We start from the raw sequence: 19,518 nt of genomic DNA on the forward strand, positions 1-19,518 counted from the left end.
GGCAGTATAATTGTCAAGCAATTAGACAATTCAAGCCAGACTTCAAACAAGGCCAGTAAAGCTGATAAATGTGCAGGTAGGCACATATTTAATAAAATTGGTAGTTGTTTTATGTTTGTGTTTGTGAATTAAAGAATCGAGCGAGTGAAACGCGTGATAATATAATAATGAAATGCACAATCGGTTTTGTCATAGTTGAACGCGTGAGTGACGATCGTTTTATAGGAATTTTTGTTTCTTTATTGTGTATGCACGGGTCCGTGTAAGCGGGTTTAAGCAGTTTGTGATTTATACGTCGTATGACTAGTTTTGTTGAATGAATAATAATTATGTAACCGATCTATAAACCCGAGTTTGGAGTTTTTGTGTTAAAGTTGGTTGGTTAGGTGAATAACCGACGTGGTTAAATGATTGTTTTCTGGATGGAGAGAAATCAATGATTTTTATGTAATTCTAATATGGATGTGTTGTAATACAAGTTAACGAAAGTACCGTTTGTTCCGGGCATTTGTTATATAAGTTTATTTTTATACATTTTATATGGGTCTATGACTTCAAATACAGCAGGTATTTTTTCACCCGGACTTAGTGCAGGTCAAGAAGCGGGTCATTCAACTTCAGATATTTTTTCGGCCGGGCCAAACAGAGGATTGGTGAAGTTACAACATGTTCTTTCGGCTGGGGACACTGATTTTAGGTACGATTTTGATTTCTTTTTGAACAATTTTTACGAATACGAGCAAGGCAATGCTGAACCTATAGTTCGAGGAAGAATGAAGGCGAACATCGCATTCTGGAAGGAGATTGGAGCGCCTGATGACATTCTCCGAGTTATTGAATTTGGTTATGTGATCCCGTTTTACAATACTCCTGAGCCAGCAGTTTTCAGGAACAATAAATCAGCCCGTGACAATTCTGATTTTGTTTAGGAAGCCGTTAATGATCTATTATCGAAGAATTTAGTTGTTGAATTATTTTTACCGCCTGACATTATAAACCCTCTTTCAGTTTCTATTCAAAGAAGAGGCTAATTTTAGATCTTCGTTACATCAACAATCACGTTTGGAAAACGAAAATTCATTTCAAGATTGGTCTGATGCGTTACTTTACTTTAAGAAGAACAATTATATGTTTTCATTTGATTTGAAATCTGGGTATCACCACATAGACATTTATCCAGATCAATGTAAATATCTCAGTTTTGCGTGGGATTTTGGGACAGGTTTAAGGTACTTTGAGTTTAGAGTCTTACCCTTCGGTTTGACTTCTGCTCCAAGGGTCTTCACCAAAGTTATTCGACCTTTGGTTAAGCATTGGAGAGACAAGGGATACTTTATTGTAGTGTATTTAGATGACGGTTGGTGCACTGCACCATCATATAGTGCATGTGAAATGATTGCTAGTTCTGTCAAACAGGATCTTTTGAAAGCTGGATTGGTTCCTAATTCAGAGAAGTCCGTCTGGACGCCATCACAGAGGATTGATTGGCTGGGACTTACCTGGGATACAGAGAAAGGTTTGTTGAAAGTAATAGAGAGAAGAGTGAATAACATCATCACATGTATTGATGGTCTGAAGGGTAAGCTACCTTATATTACAGCTCGCCAGTTAGCTGAGTTTGTAGGGAGAATTATATCTCTGATACCAGTATGTGGACACGTTGCACAGCTAAGAACTAGATTTTCGATCATGACGATTTGTGATCATCAGATACACTGGGATAAGATATTCAAGGTTCCAGGGGATAGCCCTATTATTGAAGAATTGTTTTTCTGGAGAACGAACCTAAGAAATATGAATAACAGATATGTGTTTGAATATTCGTTACCACAGGTATTACTGTATTCAGATGCCAGCCATAGTGGCTGCGGAGCATGGACAAGGGACAGGATGATAGTATAATCATGTTTAATCAGAGTTGGTCGGAACAAGAAATCGGTAAGAGCTCCACATGGAGGGAATTGAAAGGTGTGGATTTAGCGCTGAGAGCGTTTGTTCCTAGATTACAAGGCAAGTGTGTGAAAGTTTTCTCTGATAATATGGGTGTTGCAGCTGTGATCAAGAAAGGAAGCATGAAATTGGATCTACATACATTAAGTATCGATATAGCATCTTTTTGCAGAGAGGAGAATATAGATCTCCATGTTCAATGGGTTCGGAGAGAAGAGAACACCCTAGCAGATTCTCTAAGCAGGGAGATAGATTTTGATGATTGGGGAGTTTCCCAGAGTTTCTTTAATTTTATGGATTCTTTGTGGGGTCCACATTCTGTTGACCGTTTTGCAGATAATCAGAATGCGAAGTTAAGATCGTTTAATTCTAAATTCTGGTGTCACAATACTAGCCAGGTAGACGCTTTTGCTATTTCATGGGCAGGGGAGAACAATTGGTTGGTCCCACCCATATCTCTTGTTGGTCAAGCCGTTAAACATGTGAAAGTTTGTAAAGCACAAGCATCGCTTGTTATTCCCCACTGGCCATCGGCACCGTTCTGGCCTGTCCTGTTCTCTAAGGATAGTGAGTTTGCCAAAATAGCTGTAAAAGTGATCAGGTTTTCTGACCCCGCCTTTATATTTGTTCAAGGTAGAAATAAGAAATCTATATTTGGCTCAGCAGAATTCACTAGTGAAGTAATTTGTGTAAGATTGGACGGAAGAAGGTAATTCTGAAGTTTATGGGATATTATGCTCACTGGAGCTAAGATATAATTATATAGCTCATTGGAGCTTGGATATAGCTCACTGGAGCTAAGAAATAGCTCACTGGAGCTAGATATTATATAGCTCACGGGAGCTTTTATGTAAATTTATATATGAGCGTTTTTGTTTAATGTATAGACGAATCCAACGAGCCAAGTCATGGTCAGGATTTGGTCGGCCATCTTTGGTTTCCCGCTAGCACCAACCTGGGGTATTGAGCTCCGATTGTGCAAATAAAAGCCGCCTAACACCTGGAGAAGATGCAAAGACGAGGAGGGTTCATTATATAATAATATATACAATAGAGGTAATCCTGTCGCATCTATTCATACATATAGTCCTTTTGTTCATCCATTTGTACATCTATGAATACATGCGACGGGATTACCTGCGGAATTATCTCTATAGTATTATTCTATTAACCCTCCTCGACCTTATCTAGGTGTAAGGCGGTTTTTATTTGCACAACTGTGGGAACTGTATTGTGTTGTAAACTTAAATCAATCTTTTGTCTACCTGTGTTTTCGCGGAAGGTGTAAAACGGGTGATGGAATGCAGTTTAAAATTTCCACCAAGGCCGAATCATTTCACATTTTGGATGCATTGTAGCCGGCGGGGACCCAACTAAAGGCTGCTAGTCAGGTGTAGGGATGCGTGTATTTGGATTCCTCTATAGCTCACTGGAGCAGAATCTGATGTTTAATTTATCAGAATTTAAATTCACTGGAATGAGTAGGCCTGTTATATTATTCACTGCAGCTTTAATGGCCCAAGATCAAGGGGCTTTTATATGTATATACGAGCATTTTTTGTTTAATGCATTATAGTTCACTGGAACTGATGTCAGATGTAATCAATATTCACTGGAATTTTGTAGGCATAGGCCTAGTTTAATAAAATATGAATATATGCAAGAAATGAATTTGGTAATGGATATACCAGTAATAAGATAAATATTGGATGGATTGACGGACGTGTGTTTTGCTATTTTTTATTGCAGAGAGAATGCATTCCGAAATACAATAGCTCACGTTATGGATGCTTCGAGGGCTGAAAGCACAGTCAAGAAGTATAAGCATGCCATTGCAACTTGGGAAGTCTGGTGTAGACTGAATAAAGTTAACTCTAAAGAAGCTGTACACGAGGATATTGCAAGGTATTTTATTCATATATGTTCAACGACAATGCTCCTTATAGCAGGATAGAAACGGCATTTTTCGCAATTAAGTGGCATTTTAATTGTTGTCCAAAAACATGTATGAATAATCCATGTGAAACGCAGTTTTTACAGCTGTTAATGGATGGTCTGAAACGTTTGTTAGCAAAGCCAGCTGATAATAGAAAGGAGCCTATCACAGCAGACAATTTACGTTCTATTATTGATAAGTTTAATCAAGATAATGTAAAGGATTTGAGATTGTGTACCATGATGCTTGTAGCATACGCAGGTTTTCTGCGGTATGATGAATTGTCGAAAATCAAGGTTTGCGACATAGAGTTGTGTGATTCACATGTAAAAATCTTTATAGAAAAGAGTAAGACGGATCAACTGAGAGAGGGAGCATGGGTTATAATTGGTGCGACAGGTAAGAGTACATGCCCAGTTGCTATGCTTAAGAGATATATGGAGAGCGCAGGTTTTATCGATTTAGATATATCTCAATATCTATTCACATCAATTACTATGCTCAAATCTCAAAACAAATATGTTGTACGTTCTAGAAAATTATCTTACTCAAGGTGTAGAGAGATACTCAAGGAGGCATTGAGCGAGATTGGTTTAGATGCTAGCAAGTTCGGAGTGCATAGTTTGCGTGCGGGGTGCATCGGCAGCTGCAGCCTTCGGAGTACCTGACAGGTTGTTTAAACGTCATGGACGTTGGAAGTCCGATTCTTCTAAGGACAGGTACGTGAAGGAGACTATGTCCAACAAACTCCTGGTATCTATGAATTTAGGTACGGTATATAAAATGCAGCGTTATAATATGTCAGGAATAATGTTTTGCCTATTATACTTAAGGATGTGAAAATTGTAGGCCTTTATTCAATTAATTTGTAAATATGAGATCCCGGTATGAGATCTAACGTAAAATGATGTATATTAAATATGAAAGTCTATATTATTGCTTCCTTTGCCCGTTCTTTAGTATTGACTAAGGGGAGACTACTGAATTCGTCGTGCAGTCCGGTGTTCCCCTAAGGACCATAAGGTTGGTGTGTTATGTTGTATATACATGTATGTGCGCAAAAGGAGCGATGAATTAAATAGAAAATCATTTATTTTCGGCTGAGCATGCGCGAAAGAGAAAATAATGCTAATTTTCTATTGGTCGAAAGTTGTATTTTGCATATATGCAAATGTATGGCAGGAAATTCTATTGAGATCGGAGGGGTGGGAGTGGCAAGAATGGTAGGTAGCAGTCATTGACCGTTTGCACATCACAGACTTCAGTCGCTGGCTACGCCGTTGAATTTATTGTTATTACAAAAACTTATCACTTACAAGTTTTTGCGGAGTTGTTCTTTTCAGTTTCAGTGGAATTGGAGGATCGCAACAAGAAAACTTAAGAATGAAGAAGGAGCTGTAGGCCCATATGCGTAGGATTTTTGGAAAATGAAGAGGTGGGAGGTGGTGAGTGGAAAGGGCTTAACTTTGGAATAAGTAAGTATACCATCGGGTCATGTATGTGCTGGTGTTCACTGGAACCATGAGCATCATACACGCCCTCATCAAGCGAGCCAACTACTGAATTAAATCGTGCAGTCCGGTGTTCCCCTAAGGACCATAAGGTCGGTGTGTTATGTTGTATATATGTGCGCAAAAGGAGCGATGAGTTAAATAGAAAATCATTTATTTTCGGCTGAGCATGCGCGAAAGAGAAAATAGAGTGACCGACTCACGGCCAATGCGTGCGAGTTGACAGCCCTGGAATACTATCAGACTATGTATCAGTAAAATTAAGTATTTCTTGGCCAAACTGGAACATGCACGTTGTGTCCATGTAGAAACTACAGCGCGATGTACCACGCAATGTAAGGCGTGTGTGTTTATCGCATTTAGTGTTCCATTTTGGCCAAGAAATACTTAATTTTATTGTAGAGATTTGCATGTTTGAGAAATGGGTAAGTGTACAACTAAGTGTACAACTCAGACCGGCAGAGAGAATGGTAAACCTGACGAACCTGTAGACGAAAGTGTAATTCCGCGATGGCGGTTAAATGCGGTGGGACGGCGCGTGCGGCCATGGCGGCGATGCAATTGACATTATTGACAAAAAATACAACACTTAGCACCTTGCCCTTGTTATATAAACATCGAGGCAGTACAGTCTCGTTAAATTACAGCAACTTACTGTACATTGTGTAAAGTGTAACATGTAATAATACTGCATGTGAAGCAGGCAAAAAATGACAGAAACATGCAGAGGCCGGTAGCCTGGACCTAGCCGGTAGGTAAGCTTAAAAATCATAATTCAAAAAATATTGGGTTTTATCTTTACAGTTTACATGCTTAAATGTACAGCGATCTGTACGTTTTACTTACTTAAAATCACTGATCCATGAATCCAGATTATTTACTGATACTGGTTGTAACGGCTACTTTCGACAGGTGAACTCATGAACTTCCTCGCCCGTAAAACAACAACATCAACCTGTTCATAAATTCAATCAATCAATCTTTCAACCGGTCAATCAGTTGATCAAAATTCCCGGACTCAAAAAAACGATAACCACGTGATAAATCAATACGCAATTCAGCCAATCATAATTGAGAATTTACAAGAGTTTGTTGAATATTCATTAAACGTCATGAATTATTCATGATTCGTTGTCCACAACAACAATCGTAAACGGAGGAGATGACATTACTTCGCGAATTTGTGATAGTTTAGAACCAAGATAAGAGTTTTGAAGCAATAATAGGTAAATTAATTACATAATGTATGTAAAGTATTAGGTACTTTTGCAATATTTCATGTTGGGTTGTGCTCAAAATTATTGAAAATTGTACAGTTTGCGTAAAAGCGAAGGCCGACTTTGCAGGTGGTTCAAAATTCAGCAGCTTGTCTGCCCTGTCACAGCAGCAGGATTTGCAGGAAGTGATAGGCATGGTACTTGGTACTTGCTTGGTATTGGTAACCTCCAAAAATCTCCTTGAAGAAGTTTAAACTGGAGGCATTTGTTTTGTGGGCTGAAGTAAAAGGCGCTATATAAGGACTAAATTTTTACTTTTGCATCATTTCAAGGTTTGGTTTTCGGCGATCCTGACTTTTAGACCACCCACGCTATATAAGGTACAAATTGCAAATTTATCATATTAAACTTTCGCAACAAGGTTAAACATGATTTCAACTGAACAAACATACCTTTTATTCCATCGAACAAGCTTTATTTTGTTCCAAAATTCACGTTTTTATAGCTATTTTTGACGTAAAAGAGCTGGTAACAAAACCAGTGATGCCAGCTCCAAAGTTTTCGCGTAGCACAAGCGCTTGATGTACGCTTGTTTTGACGGCAATTTACGCTAGCGTATCATGCACTTTCAAGCACGTTTGACATCGTTTTACTGCGTGACGCAATTCTGCATTCATTCAAGATGGCGAATTTCTCGAAAAACGTGATGTAGGCCTATTTTACCCCGTAATTTCCCTCATTACTCAAAATCCTGCCCTCTTTCACAATATTTTAGCTTCTTGGATATCATCGGAAACATAGTAATATTAGGTAGGTCACTGTATTTTTTAAGATTTTTTAGACGATTTTTACGATGAAAAAAATTGATGTTTTAACTTAAGCTTCTTTTCAAAAATTGGTTTTAGCTTGTTAAAAAACGGGTAAAAAATCGTTTTTAGCTTGTTGGATATTTTTGCTTAATAGTTTAAAGCTTGACTCCTAAGATGAAACTTTTAGTTTAAGCTTGTTAGAATATTAAACCTTGATGAAATAGTAATATTTGAGCCCTATATTTTTTTATTTTTTTATTTTTTATTTTTTTATTCCCTGTGCTTTTAACTGTTTGAGGGAGAAAAAACATACACAAAGAACCACCAGTTCCCAACTATCATGAACAATTACATTTATATAAATTTACAATCACATTAATTTCTATACCCTTAATATTAGGCTATAATCCATACTTATAAAAGCAACAGGTACAGAGAGAGACAAAAGAGACAAAGACAGAGGACAAAGACAACATGCATGATGGTATTCATGATTACTTGTATTACATGTACTAGCTGTATAAATGGGCAAAAATGGGCACATAAACATGGAACATGGTGAATAATACAGTCAACATTATGCAGGTTGGCTGATTACATGAATATGTGTAGCATGAAAAATAAATGGGAGTAGTAAAATCAGGAAAAACAAAAGTAAAAAAGCAAAATGAATAATACTAAATAGATATTCACTCTCCTGAGATGTCATATGAAAATTTTTAAAGTGTTTTCCCAATTTACCATTTTTTTCTGCAATTTTATATTCAGTTTTAAACTTAGTTTTGACCAAATTTAAAAAGGATATTTGAGCCCTATATAGCGCGGGTGGTCTAAAAGTCAGGATCGCCTGGTTTTGCATCATGGTTTAAAAAAGTTGCCAAACACTTTGGACATGTTGGAGTCAATGTTTAGCATCATGACTACATCTACATCAGTTTAACTTTTATTGTATTAGATTTGGAAGGAGGGCATGGCTTCGATAAATGAGGGGGCAATCTTTTCTTTTAGACCACCCGAGCTATATAAGGTTAAAATTACGAATTTATCAAATTAAACTTTCGCATCAAGGTTAAACATGTTCTTAGCTATACAAACATGGTCTTTAAAGTTTTATTTCGTCGAACAAGCTTTATTTTGTTCCAAAATCCATGTTTTTATTGCAATTTTTGACGTAAAACTAGAGCTGAATGCAAAACCGGTGATGTAAACTCCAATACTTTCGCGTAGCACAGGCGCTTGATGAACGCTCGTTTTGACGGTGATTTACGCTCGCATTTCAAGCGTTTTCAAGCGCGTTTGACAGTTTTTTTACTGTGTGATGCAATTCTGCATTTATTCAAGATGGCGAGTTTCTCGAAAAACACAATGTATTTTTATTTACAAAATTACTTCATTTCACAAATTCTTTGCCACTTTCCACTGATCTGATCATCTTTTTATGTGACGGAAATGATGCTGATTTTATGAAGGTATGTTTCTTGCTTTTCCGATAATTTAATAAATTGTTTTTTGAGGCAAAACTTTCCTAGCAAAATGGTCGTTTTCACTTGTTTTCAAAAAGTTGTTTTAACCTTGTTTTTTCCCCCTTAATTTCCCTCATTTATCGAAGCCCTGCCCTTCTTCCACTACATTAAACCTTGACTTCAAAGTGTTTGGCAACTGTTTAAGCTTGATGCAAAAATAAACCTTGATGTAAACGTAATAATTTAGTCCTATATAGTGAGGTAGACTGCGGAACTCAGTCCTCAATGATAGTCAGTCATTTATCTTTTGGTCGTTATATGACTATCATTTGAGGACTGAGTTGTTATGATATATCTTCCGAGGAGCGATTTCAGACAAGTGGGGCAGAGGTTATCTATTGAATCCTTTCATGACCACTGAAGCATAGTCAAGTCTGCCAAGGACACTCGGCACAAATTGAAAGACCATGTCAACTCTCGACAAAAGAATGCATGCATGTCAAAGGTGTTTGTTATGCTCCTCGAAATTAGTACCTTGAGGTCTATGTCTGATAGTGAGGGTGGTCTAAAGGAAAAGATCGCCAATGAGGGAATTTTTGGGGTAAAAACCAAAGTCAACACAACTTTTTGAAAACAAGTGAAAATTACCATTTTTTCTGAGGAGTTTTTGTCTCGAAAAATCATTTTAAAATAATCATAACGCAAGAAACGTACCTTTATAAAATAAGCATCACTTCCATCACATGAAAAGATGATCAGATGAGTGAAAAGTTGCAGAAAATGTCAGAAATATGGGAATTTTCACCATCTTGAATAAATGCAGAATTGTGTCACGCAGTAAAAAGATGTCAAACGCTCTTGAAAATGCATGATTCGCTGGCGTAAATTACTGTCAAAACGTGCGTACATCATGCGCGAGTGCTATACGAAAGCACCGGTTTTGCATTGCAGCTTTTTTTATGTCAAAAATGGCTATAAAAACATGAATTTTGGAACAAAATAAAGCTTATGTCCGACGGAATAAAAGGTACATGTAATTGTTTGTACTGTCGAAAACAAGTTTAACCTTGCTGAGAAAGTTTAATTTGATAAATTAGCAATTTTAACCTTATAGCTAAATGTGGGTGAGAATAAATTCTACAATTGTATTTAATTTTAATTAAATACATTCAAATTCAATGCATTTTGATTATGACATGAATACAAATGATCAATTTTCATATTAAAAACACATAACATCATGCAATTTTTTTAATATTTTTTTTTAGGTCAACCATGAATGATCCTAGGTCTAGGTCCAGGGATACTACAAAACCGTAAAAAAATAAATAACTTAAAAAAAAAGAGAGCTGTCAAACCCACCCTTTTTATTTAAATACCCTTTATACCAAAACTCCGAAACCCATCCTTTCTAAGCGTGGATACTGATCTGAAGTGGTTATGGTGGTCCAGGAGGTGCAGATTTGCATTCAAAGAGAATTACATAAGTTTAGATGACCAAACAGAACAGGATTTCAATATTTTTTTGTGTTTCATTTAGTCTCATTTAATTGGAAATTACAGTAAGCTTTGAGATTGCAATTGTTGATTTCTAAACCCACCCTTTTTATCAGTGACCACGCTTTATTTTGGACACACATTTTAACCAGAAATTTTTCAAACCCACCCTTTTAAGCATTTTGTGGACCCTTCTAACCCACCCTTTCTAAAGCGTGGGTTACCAACAGTGCCCTACCGTGTACAGAGTCAACCATGTTATGTCATAGCTATTGGAAAAGAGAAGAAGACCATTAGTCCTTTGCCAGTTCTGATATAATCATTTCCTCTATCGTTCCAGAGGACCTTGCCGTCAACCTTCTGCATCAAGGTTGTAAAAACAAATGCTAAACACTTTGAACTTTAAAGTTACGGTTTTTATATACGGTACCAGTATTGGAAAGCAACAGGGCTTTGAAAAATGTGGGAAATTATGGGATAAAAACAAGGTTAAAACAACTTCCTGAAACAGCTATTTTTCTAGTAGGTTTTTGTCTCAAAAAGCCATTAAAAAATAATTGGAAAAGCAAGAAACATGAAAAGATGATCAGATGAGTGAAAACTGAGGGAACTTTATTCAAAAAACATCATTTTTATTGAAAAATTTGTCATCTTGAATAAATGCAGAATTGTGCCACACAGTCAAAAGCGTATATCAAGCACTCGTGCTACATGAAAGCTTTGGAGCTTACATAATTCTGGTTATTCACAATACGATGCGCCACCAGCGGTTGCTCTTTCCAGTCCAATTTTTTACCTTCAGGGTCAACAAAGCCATTCTGGATTTTCATGCGAGTGTAATAATAATATTAATGTTGAAAACAGCTCCACAAAGGATTCTGTGTGATTAATAGATAGAAAATGGATCTACTATAATGGTAAATTACTATTTTATACTACGCATTCGCGTGTAACATCGTTATTAATATATATCTAGCGGGTCTCCCGCTAGTTGAGTAAACGGGAGCGGTTAGTAAACGGGAGTGGTTAGTAAACATGGTAAACGGTGATGATAATCATGTTGTCTTGGTATAGATTATTCATCCAGTATAGAAATGATCATGTTAGCTTGATAAACATAATTATCCAGACCTGTGATAATGTTGTTAGGCCTACTCACTCAATCCCTCAGATTACTTTTGAAACAGCTCGTGACAGAATGATTGATTTTAACTTTATCCCAACAAACATAAAACATTAAGGTTAGAAGAGGTTGCTAGAAAAGCGTTTCAATTCGGGTTATAATAGTATAAAACATGTAAGAAACATGTGTAAAAGTTATGACAAAACATTTCCGTATTTGTGGACTTTTCACCTACCCCTAACATTTAACCTTTTCGAGCTAATACTGAACAGTTAACGACTAATTCGGTCCCTGTTGGCTACATTTTAACATTCCCTCTGAAAAGTGGACTTTTTTTCAAATCTGTCACCCAATGACCCCCTTTTTCATCAGCTTACACCCAATGATCCCCCCGAAATGGCTTCAAGGCCTTTACTTTGACCATGTTTCCAATTCTGAGGGGACACATCCCCCCGCACAGCGCGCTTCACAATGGGGCTTCGTGGCCATTCAAGAAGGTGATGGCAAAAACTTCTTGAGTGTGCCCCCACCCCTTTTCCCAAATTTCTGGATCCGCCACTGTCTCACAGATGAAGTCAGTCACGTACATACGTAGGCATATGAGCGGTAAGCCAACCTTAAGTGCGTCCATACCCTGCGCGGTAAAGCGCGTGAAACCATGGTGCCGTGACGCCGAGGTGCGTGACTCGCCACTTGATGCGTTTGCTGTCATGACCTGACCCATAAGGTTATTGACCTCAACGGCCTAGCAACTGACCATTTTTTTTGTTATTTCCATAGTGATTGAATAGTTTTGCAAAAAAGAACGTCAGATGGTTTAATGGCAATATGTACCTGATCAATGTACGAATAAATCAGAGCTGAAAGTCAAATCATCTCGGAGCCTGCTTCTGGACAAGATTTAGCGACTTCCTTTTATTTATATAGATAAACACACAATGACATTATATTCCCGTGTTGTATTCGTATCTCACTGGCTTGGGATGTCAACATTTTGCCATTGTGCACTGTTTTTTGACCTCTCCCCCCAACAAACGCTGGAGGTGCATCATATTATGAATAGACCGAATTGCATCACTAGTTTTGCATCCAGTTCATTTAGTGTCAAATGGTGATAAAAACATGATTCTTGAATGACACAAGTCACGCTGTTCAACAATATCTTTTGGGCTTTGTTTAGAAATATTGAATATTATAAATGACCACTATTCATAATTCTATTACCCCCACGAGCCATTATTCAAAATCACGCACTGTGATTTGTTGAAACGCGTCACGTGACAGACCATTAATTAGCGATAAAGTGTCAAGGGCAACGAACTTTATGTCCTTCTCGCATCACAGCGCACTGCAAAGCGCGATGCAGTATATTAGCGTCGTTACGCATTCTACGCGAAGCATCACGCTTGGTTACGCGGTCTGCAATACTCGCTATCACTTACGCTTTGGCTACGCGTAGGCGCTCCACCTTGAGTTAAAGAACTTGAAATATTTAGGCAAAAAATGTGATATTTTCTCTTTAAATCGCACCATTTTGTGGTAATAGAATAGAAATAAAGGGTGCAGCATTATCCTTTACACAAAAATAATGTGTCCTCGGCAGTAAAAGCGTTTAAATAATGGGTGAGGCTGCGCTCACCCATTATTACGTTTTACTGCCTCGACACATTATTTTCGTAAAGGATAATGCATTACCTTTTATTTCTTAAATAAATAGTCAACCTTGTTTCTTTATTGTAACTGGGTTTTTTTTTGTGTGTTAATTTTGTTTTCAGAATTCTGATAGTTGTACTTCATGATGTCTACCTCTATTATGGCAGCTCGGCCTACCCAAGCAGCTATAGATTCCAAAAATGATGTGGGCAGTCCGGTGGATTATTCATTCAAAAGCTTGACAGGATTTGACGGTGTGTATATATTAGGCAAAGCATCTAACTGTATAAGATAAGTTTATTTAGTGGGATCCAAGATTCGGTTTTTCTGTAATGGTGTATTAAAGAATGATTCTGTGACTTTTGTAATGCTTCTTTTGACATACAATTTTTCAAGCTGTCAAACTGGTACGTAGCTTAGCCTAGAGAGTGTAGGTAAAAGAATCTGTTTAATTAATTAAATTGCATTTTTATAAGTTGAAATAAAGATAATAAGGGCATTGAGTATTTTAAAGGTTTCACTTGAGAACAGGATAATATCATCATTATATCATGATTATTATCTTATAGTTAGCCATTTTTGTAAATAAAATATAGTTGTATTGAAATGATAGTAATAATCACGATATAAATAAGGAGACTGAAATGTGAAATTGCACACTTTGCTAATCACCACAAGTAACATTGAGTGACATTTTTAACTTGAGCCTTTTCATACCTTTTTTACAGATGATAAATTATCAAAACATTCATAAACATACATCTATTGTATTGTTATTTCAAACGCTTATATTGGTTAGCAAAACATATTTATACTGTAAATAGTAGGTTTAGAACTACAAGGTTTGTTATCAGTTTCACAATACCCAGGTCCCCAATTGATTTTTTTTGTGGTTTCACACTTTTAAAACATCTGTTGAAGTGAGAACAGACCTGTCAAAAATTGGTAGCAATTTCAAATATTTTCATTAATTTTCAATAATTAATAATCCTATTTAATTTGAGGTTTTTCATGTAGCCTTACTTTACTGAATATCCTAATTTGGGGCAAAGAGTAGAATTGCAAATTGCAGTATAAGTTAGAGGTTTTAAATGAATAAATGCAAATATGTTGTAGGAAGAGGGAGTGGAGTGTATTGAGATGGACACAAATTTAACTGCAAGTGCAGTGATATTTGTCATTTGAATTGTAAAACATAAGCATTAGCCTCATTCATACACATCATAAAATATACATTTCCTTTTAGAAAGCTAAAAATATGACATTTAAACCCTCCCCTACCTGTAGTGAAATCAAATCAGCCGTTACATAGCAGAAATAATTATGCGGCATGTGCATTAACAAAAATCAATGCATGAAACACTTATCCAAGGAATCCAAGGTCATCTGTCATTGGTCCATTGCCTCATGAAAATTAATACCATTTATGAATAAAGAGCACTTCCCTGTATTTTAATGTGTATATTTGTTTATTTTTTAAAAATAACCATAGTCTCAAATGATATTGCATTACAGATGTTGAGGACGAGGAGCCCCGCAAGTCTGCTCATAAACTGAGTAAGACAGACGATGGTAAATACGAGAGCCTTGCCATAAAATTTAACAACAACACACTGACAGAGATTATTGGACTTGAGAAAGTTGTCAAATTTTTACTGGTGAACCCCATGGAACTCTCCTGGTTGGATCTCTCCATGAATGACATCACTAAATTAGATAATGTAAGTATGCACCATGGCACTTGCAGGATCAATCAGGGGTTAACCCCATGAGAACTACCTGCCGAGTGGCCAAAAAGAAGTTTTCATTATCAATTGGCCCAATCAGCAATTTTGTTAGAATAATTTCACCAATCAAAAAAATTGGGATGAATTATTTGCCATTTCGTCGACGGGTCCTTAAAGAACTTTAGCAAAATTACCCTCGATTAGAGAAAAGCGAGGGTAATAAATTTTGTTTCACTGGTTTCATTTTCTGATATTGGATTTCATAATTTGATCTCATATACTTCGACACCTGCTGATGTTTGACCTTTTGCATGTCAACACATTCCTGGTGCTCTGGAGGTCAGCTGGGCAGGGGAGATTGACCACTGTGTTTTTAAGGTTACACAAAGAGCGATAAAAAGCATTATAAAAGGCGTATAAAGTTGTTCTCTAAAACAGAGTTTTCTCAGTAATCAAATATCGCAGCGAGTGAAATGTTGGTGCATTGGAAGTAGCTTAACATTTTTGTGTGTGTTATATACAAATTATTAGAATAAATGTGAAAATCCTTCGTTTAAAGCATTTTTACCCACCATGTTCACAAGATCAAAAACACGTTCCATGAGGTTTTTTTCAAATGTGCGCTCCGTATAAATCCACACCGGCGATTGTTTTCTTCTTTTTCGTATTGTATTACAAATCGATCAAAGAAATAATGTTGCCATGGGGAAGAACCAAATACAGTACCGATTAAATTTTAAAAGCCCGTTTTGGGGAAAATTTTGGAGAATTTGCTTGAGAAAAAGCTGGTTTGTGAAATTATCGATATCTTGATTACTGAGGCGTTAATTTAGACATCTGAATACCTACATTATTTCCCAACATTCTGCCAATTGCTATTCCATTTGATTTTCACTCCAAATTGAAGCTAGTTTTGCAAAAAACGAGGTTTTCCTCCATCAGTTCGTTCAAAATTTCAGCGCCGACATGCGTGTTTACTCTAAGAGCCATAATGCGGACGCGATTGTAATCATGTAAATTATTGCATCCAATTATAGTTATCATCCGCTTTGAGAACAGTCAATTGCGTAAGCTTATCTATGGCCGAGTGGATAGAGCATTGGACTGGGAATCTATAATGAACTATTTTTGTGGGTTCGAGTCTCCGTGTGGCTGAATTTTCTTCTTTTTTTTTCTTTTCTCATTTTTATTTCCTTTCTTTCCTCTTTTCTTTCTCCCTTCCTTTTTTTTTTTTTTTCATTTCTTTCTTTCTTTTTCGTTCATTTTCTTTCTCTCTCTTTCTCTTTTTCACTATTTCTTTATTCTTTCTTGCTCCTTTCTTTTTAGTTTTATTTGATTGATTCGCTGAGTGCAGTGAATCGTGATTGATTGTTTTTCACTTTATATAATTCAGAAATTTGTAGGCCTGCTAAGTCTGTCTTGTTGATTTTCATCCCAAATTCGATTTACAAATAATTGCTTTTTGATATTGTTGTTGTTGCCTACCCTTACATTGTCAGGGAATAGCAGCATTGATTTCATCAAAGATATCAAGGCTATAAATTCAAAATCAACACATTTTCCAAGGTGTAGCTTGATGAAGTGCCCCCAATCAATTTTAAAATTTATAAAATCCTTGTGAAAATTGCCGAAAACGGCTTGTGCCACCCCCCCTGGCATCCGAGCTCCGGGCACGAGCTAAGCCAAGTTTCATAGCCTTTTCATGTCTTGACCGTGGATCGATATTCTATTGTAAGTAGGCCTACGTCCCGATACGCTTGTTCATTTTCTGCATGGCTGTTTCTGTTATGAACTTACGCCCCTCTGAAATCAAGCGCATGAAAAACTCTCGGCTAACCTTAAGACTAACTTTCATGCTCATGGCAATTGCAATGGCAACTGGCTGTCAAAGCTGAAAACATTTGAAGAAAGCATGGATTCAAAAGTTTTAAGGACATGTACATGAAATGCAAAGCTCCATTCTGATTGGTGATTAAAGTGAAGATACCATGTAATTGACCAATCAGAGGCGATGTTAGATCGGCAAGTAGTTCTCATGGGGTTAACTGAATTTATAGAATGCCCTAAACTTCATCAATTCAAAGTGCTGATTTTCACATTTTTTAACTAGTATTAATGCTGACGGACTGTGCAGATGGGAAATATGAAAACAAATGCAATGCAAAGTCGGACATGTTTAATGAAGTGAATTAAGATAAATGTGCTTGTACTTTTATTCTTGTGCTTGTGATGCTGTCGAATTCGGAAACCATGACTAAGATATGCTGAAGCAGACAACGCTGATGTTACCCATTAACACAATATCGAAAGGTTGTCAGGATAATCACTATTAGTATTATTTTGAATTCTGTTTTTATTTTTTTAAATTGCACCCATTAATTGTATTTGTTTCTTTTATTTATTTGTTTATTTTTGCAGGAAATCTTACAATTCTCCAGCCTCAAGATGTTATATCTCCATGGTAACGGCATCATGAATCTTCCTGAGATTGACAAGTTATCTGGTCTTCCAAACCTTATCACATTGACATTACATGGCAATCCCATAGACACTCAAAAGGGTTACCGCCAATATGTGCTGGCTAAATTATCCGGCATAAGGACACTAGATTTCAGTCGGGTCACCAAAGCAGACAGAATGGACGCCCTCACATGGAACAAAATGTTCGGAAAGAAGAAGCATGGACGAAAGAAGACGCAGGAGGATTAAGAAAGATGTCAACGCCAGATAATTTAATAAAAAGTAATTTTTGGTTTTGGAGATTGGTAAAGATTTATTCTTGAAAGGGTCAGTGACATAGCATGAATAAAGTGCAATAAGGTTTGACTGTTAAGATGGGCTGTGTTACTACTCATGTAGGGAGAATTGTGTACTGTCAGAGTGTTTTACCATGCAAACAGCAAACTGAAATTTTGTAGTGCATGTTTTTGCTTGAATTTGTGTATCATGAAGTTGAACTGATAACATAGTGCACCAACCTTTGAAACACTTATGCTTTATAAGAGCTCAGTGGGCTATCCCTATGAAAGATGTGACCTTAATCTTCCTGTGTAGATTTCAAATGGAATCACCCATTCAGATTACCCCATTTGAAATTCACACTCCCTGTGTGGAAGATTAAGGTCATGTCTTGTATGTATTTCAACTGGAATAGCCCAATTGTTATTGTTTTGAGCTTTTTGAAACAGGATCGCTATTTTGGCCCCAATTATTTAATCTGCATCTGACATGTATAATAGAATCATATGGTAGTTTCCAAAATATTAATGACTTGCAAGTGATATTGAATTTAATATATTTGCTTACTCTCTCGCAAATGTAAGCAGTTTTTATGTATTTGAATAATTAAAAATGATTTTAGAGAGCTATCATTCATAAAAAATTAATTAAAGTGCCTGAAAACAAATAAAGAGTTCCAATGCAAGAAGTGATATACGCCCATTACTGCCATGTGAAAGAGGCAAAAACTGCTACGCACATACCGACTGCTCAATGCTAGATGTTGGTAAGTGCAATAGCTGCCCTGTGAACATTTGGCATTGGGCAATATACACACAGTATATTGTACTCATCTACACATGGCAGCTATTGCACGTACCCACTCACTTCTGGCACTGGACAGTCGATATGATAGATGGTCATGTTCACCAATCAAGCTAGAATCTATGAATGAGTTGCATAACATCATTAATAAATGAGGCTGGTATTACACTCAAAACCCTAACCAATCATGTTGTAGAATTCCACTGTCAACCACATCATAATTACAAACCTATAACAGAGAATCATTCTTAAATTGAAAGACTATTGTTGATAAACTAGTGACTGAAGAATGTATGGTTAAATTCTGTTTTAATTTATTTTTCAGTGCTTGATGCAAGTTTTACTCTCAATATCATAGTTCTTCTAATATGTTAATATATTTCCATATGTGACCCAATCTGATTCAAGCAGGTTAAAGTTGTGTCTACATACATGTAGATAAATAAACAAGTACTTACATCAGGCAAAAAAAGTGTTCTCAGAAATATTTGCCAAAATGCTATGTGAGACAGTTGTGTTCTTTCTTTCAGCTTCATAGCAGCCAAATTGTTTTCCATTTATTTTGACAACTTTATAAAACAAATCCCATCATGGGTCAATCACTTAGCTCTATGCCACAAATCTGATTTCGCATAGTTATGTATGTGGATTTCTGAGAAACCTTTTTATTTTCTTGAATTTACATTATATATAGACTCAGTACACGGTCGATCTTACCGTTCCGATGTTGATTAAGATACTTCTTGCATCGATCCCGAGATGCGGAAAAAAAACCAATAGTCATTTTGTCCCACATAAATGAATAAATAACAAAAACCCCCGATCCCCCGAGTGGACTCACCCATTCGGTGACGCCACACACGATAATCATCCTTATCCTCCTTGGTTTCTAGATGAGATAGGCGTGTGGATTTTTCTTTACCAACGCTAAGTATCATTACGAACCAAAGGACCGAGATATACAGTTTGTTTGTTACACTGAGGTAAAACCAACCAGTATAGTCGCTAGGAGATAGTTTTGACGACATTTTTCGGCTAGAAAAGTGACAAAAACGATCCAAAAACTTAGCTTGTATGTGTGTTTCCGTT

The 19,518-nt window shown here is 36.6% G+C and overlaps 3 protein-coding genes across 3 annotated transcripts in view; 2 read left to right on the plus strand and 1 right to left on the minus strand.

Annotated features, from left to right (window-relative positions):
- Window positions 1–6,381, minus strand: part of LOC140154608 (uncharacterized) — a 42,644-nt gene extending 36,263 nt beyond the window's left edge. Inside the window, exon 1 of the mRNA XM_072177176.1 lies at window positions 6,244–6,381. The gene's annotated coding sequence lies outside the window, so the exon portion shown is untranslated. The remainder of the gene's footprint in view (window positions 1–6,243) is intronic.
- On the plus strand, window positions 1,905–6,868 carry LOC140154609 (uncharacterized). Its single transcript, XM_072177177.1, is given in 5 exon segments — window positions 1,905–2,659; window positions 3,700–3,865; window positions 3,868–4,517; window positions 4,519–4,655; window positions 6,714–6,868. Coding segments are annotated over 5 exon segments (1,863 nt in total).
- On the plus strand, window positions 6,518–19,117 carry LOC140155612 (leucine-rich repeat-containing protein 51-like). Its single transcript, XM_072178525.1, has 4 exons — window positions 6,518–6,623; window positions 13,282–13,413; window positions 14,675–14,880; window positions 17,305–19,117. The coding sequence occupies exons 2-4, from the start codon at window positions 13,302–13,304 to the stop codon at window positions 17,593–17,595; spliced, it is 609 nt and encodes a 202-aa protein (XP_072034626.1). The 5' UTR covers window positions 6,518–6,623; window positions 13,282–13,301; the 3' UTR covers window positions 17,596–19,117.
- The last annotated feature ends 401 nt before the right edge of the window (window positions 19,118–19,518 follow it).

This window comes from Amphiura filiformis, chromosome 6 (assembly GCF_039555335.1).
Source record: "Amphiura filiformis chromosome 6, Afil_fr2py, whole genome shotgun sequence".
NCBI classification, from domain to species: Eukaryota; Metazoa; Echinodermata; class Ophiuroidea; order Amphilepidida; family Amphiuridae; genus Amphiura; species Amphiura filiformis.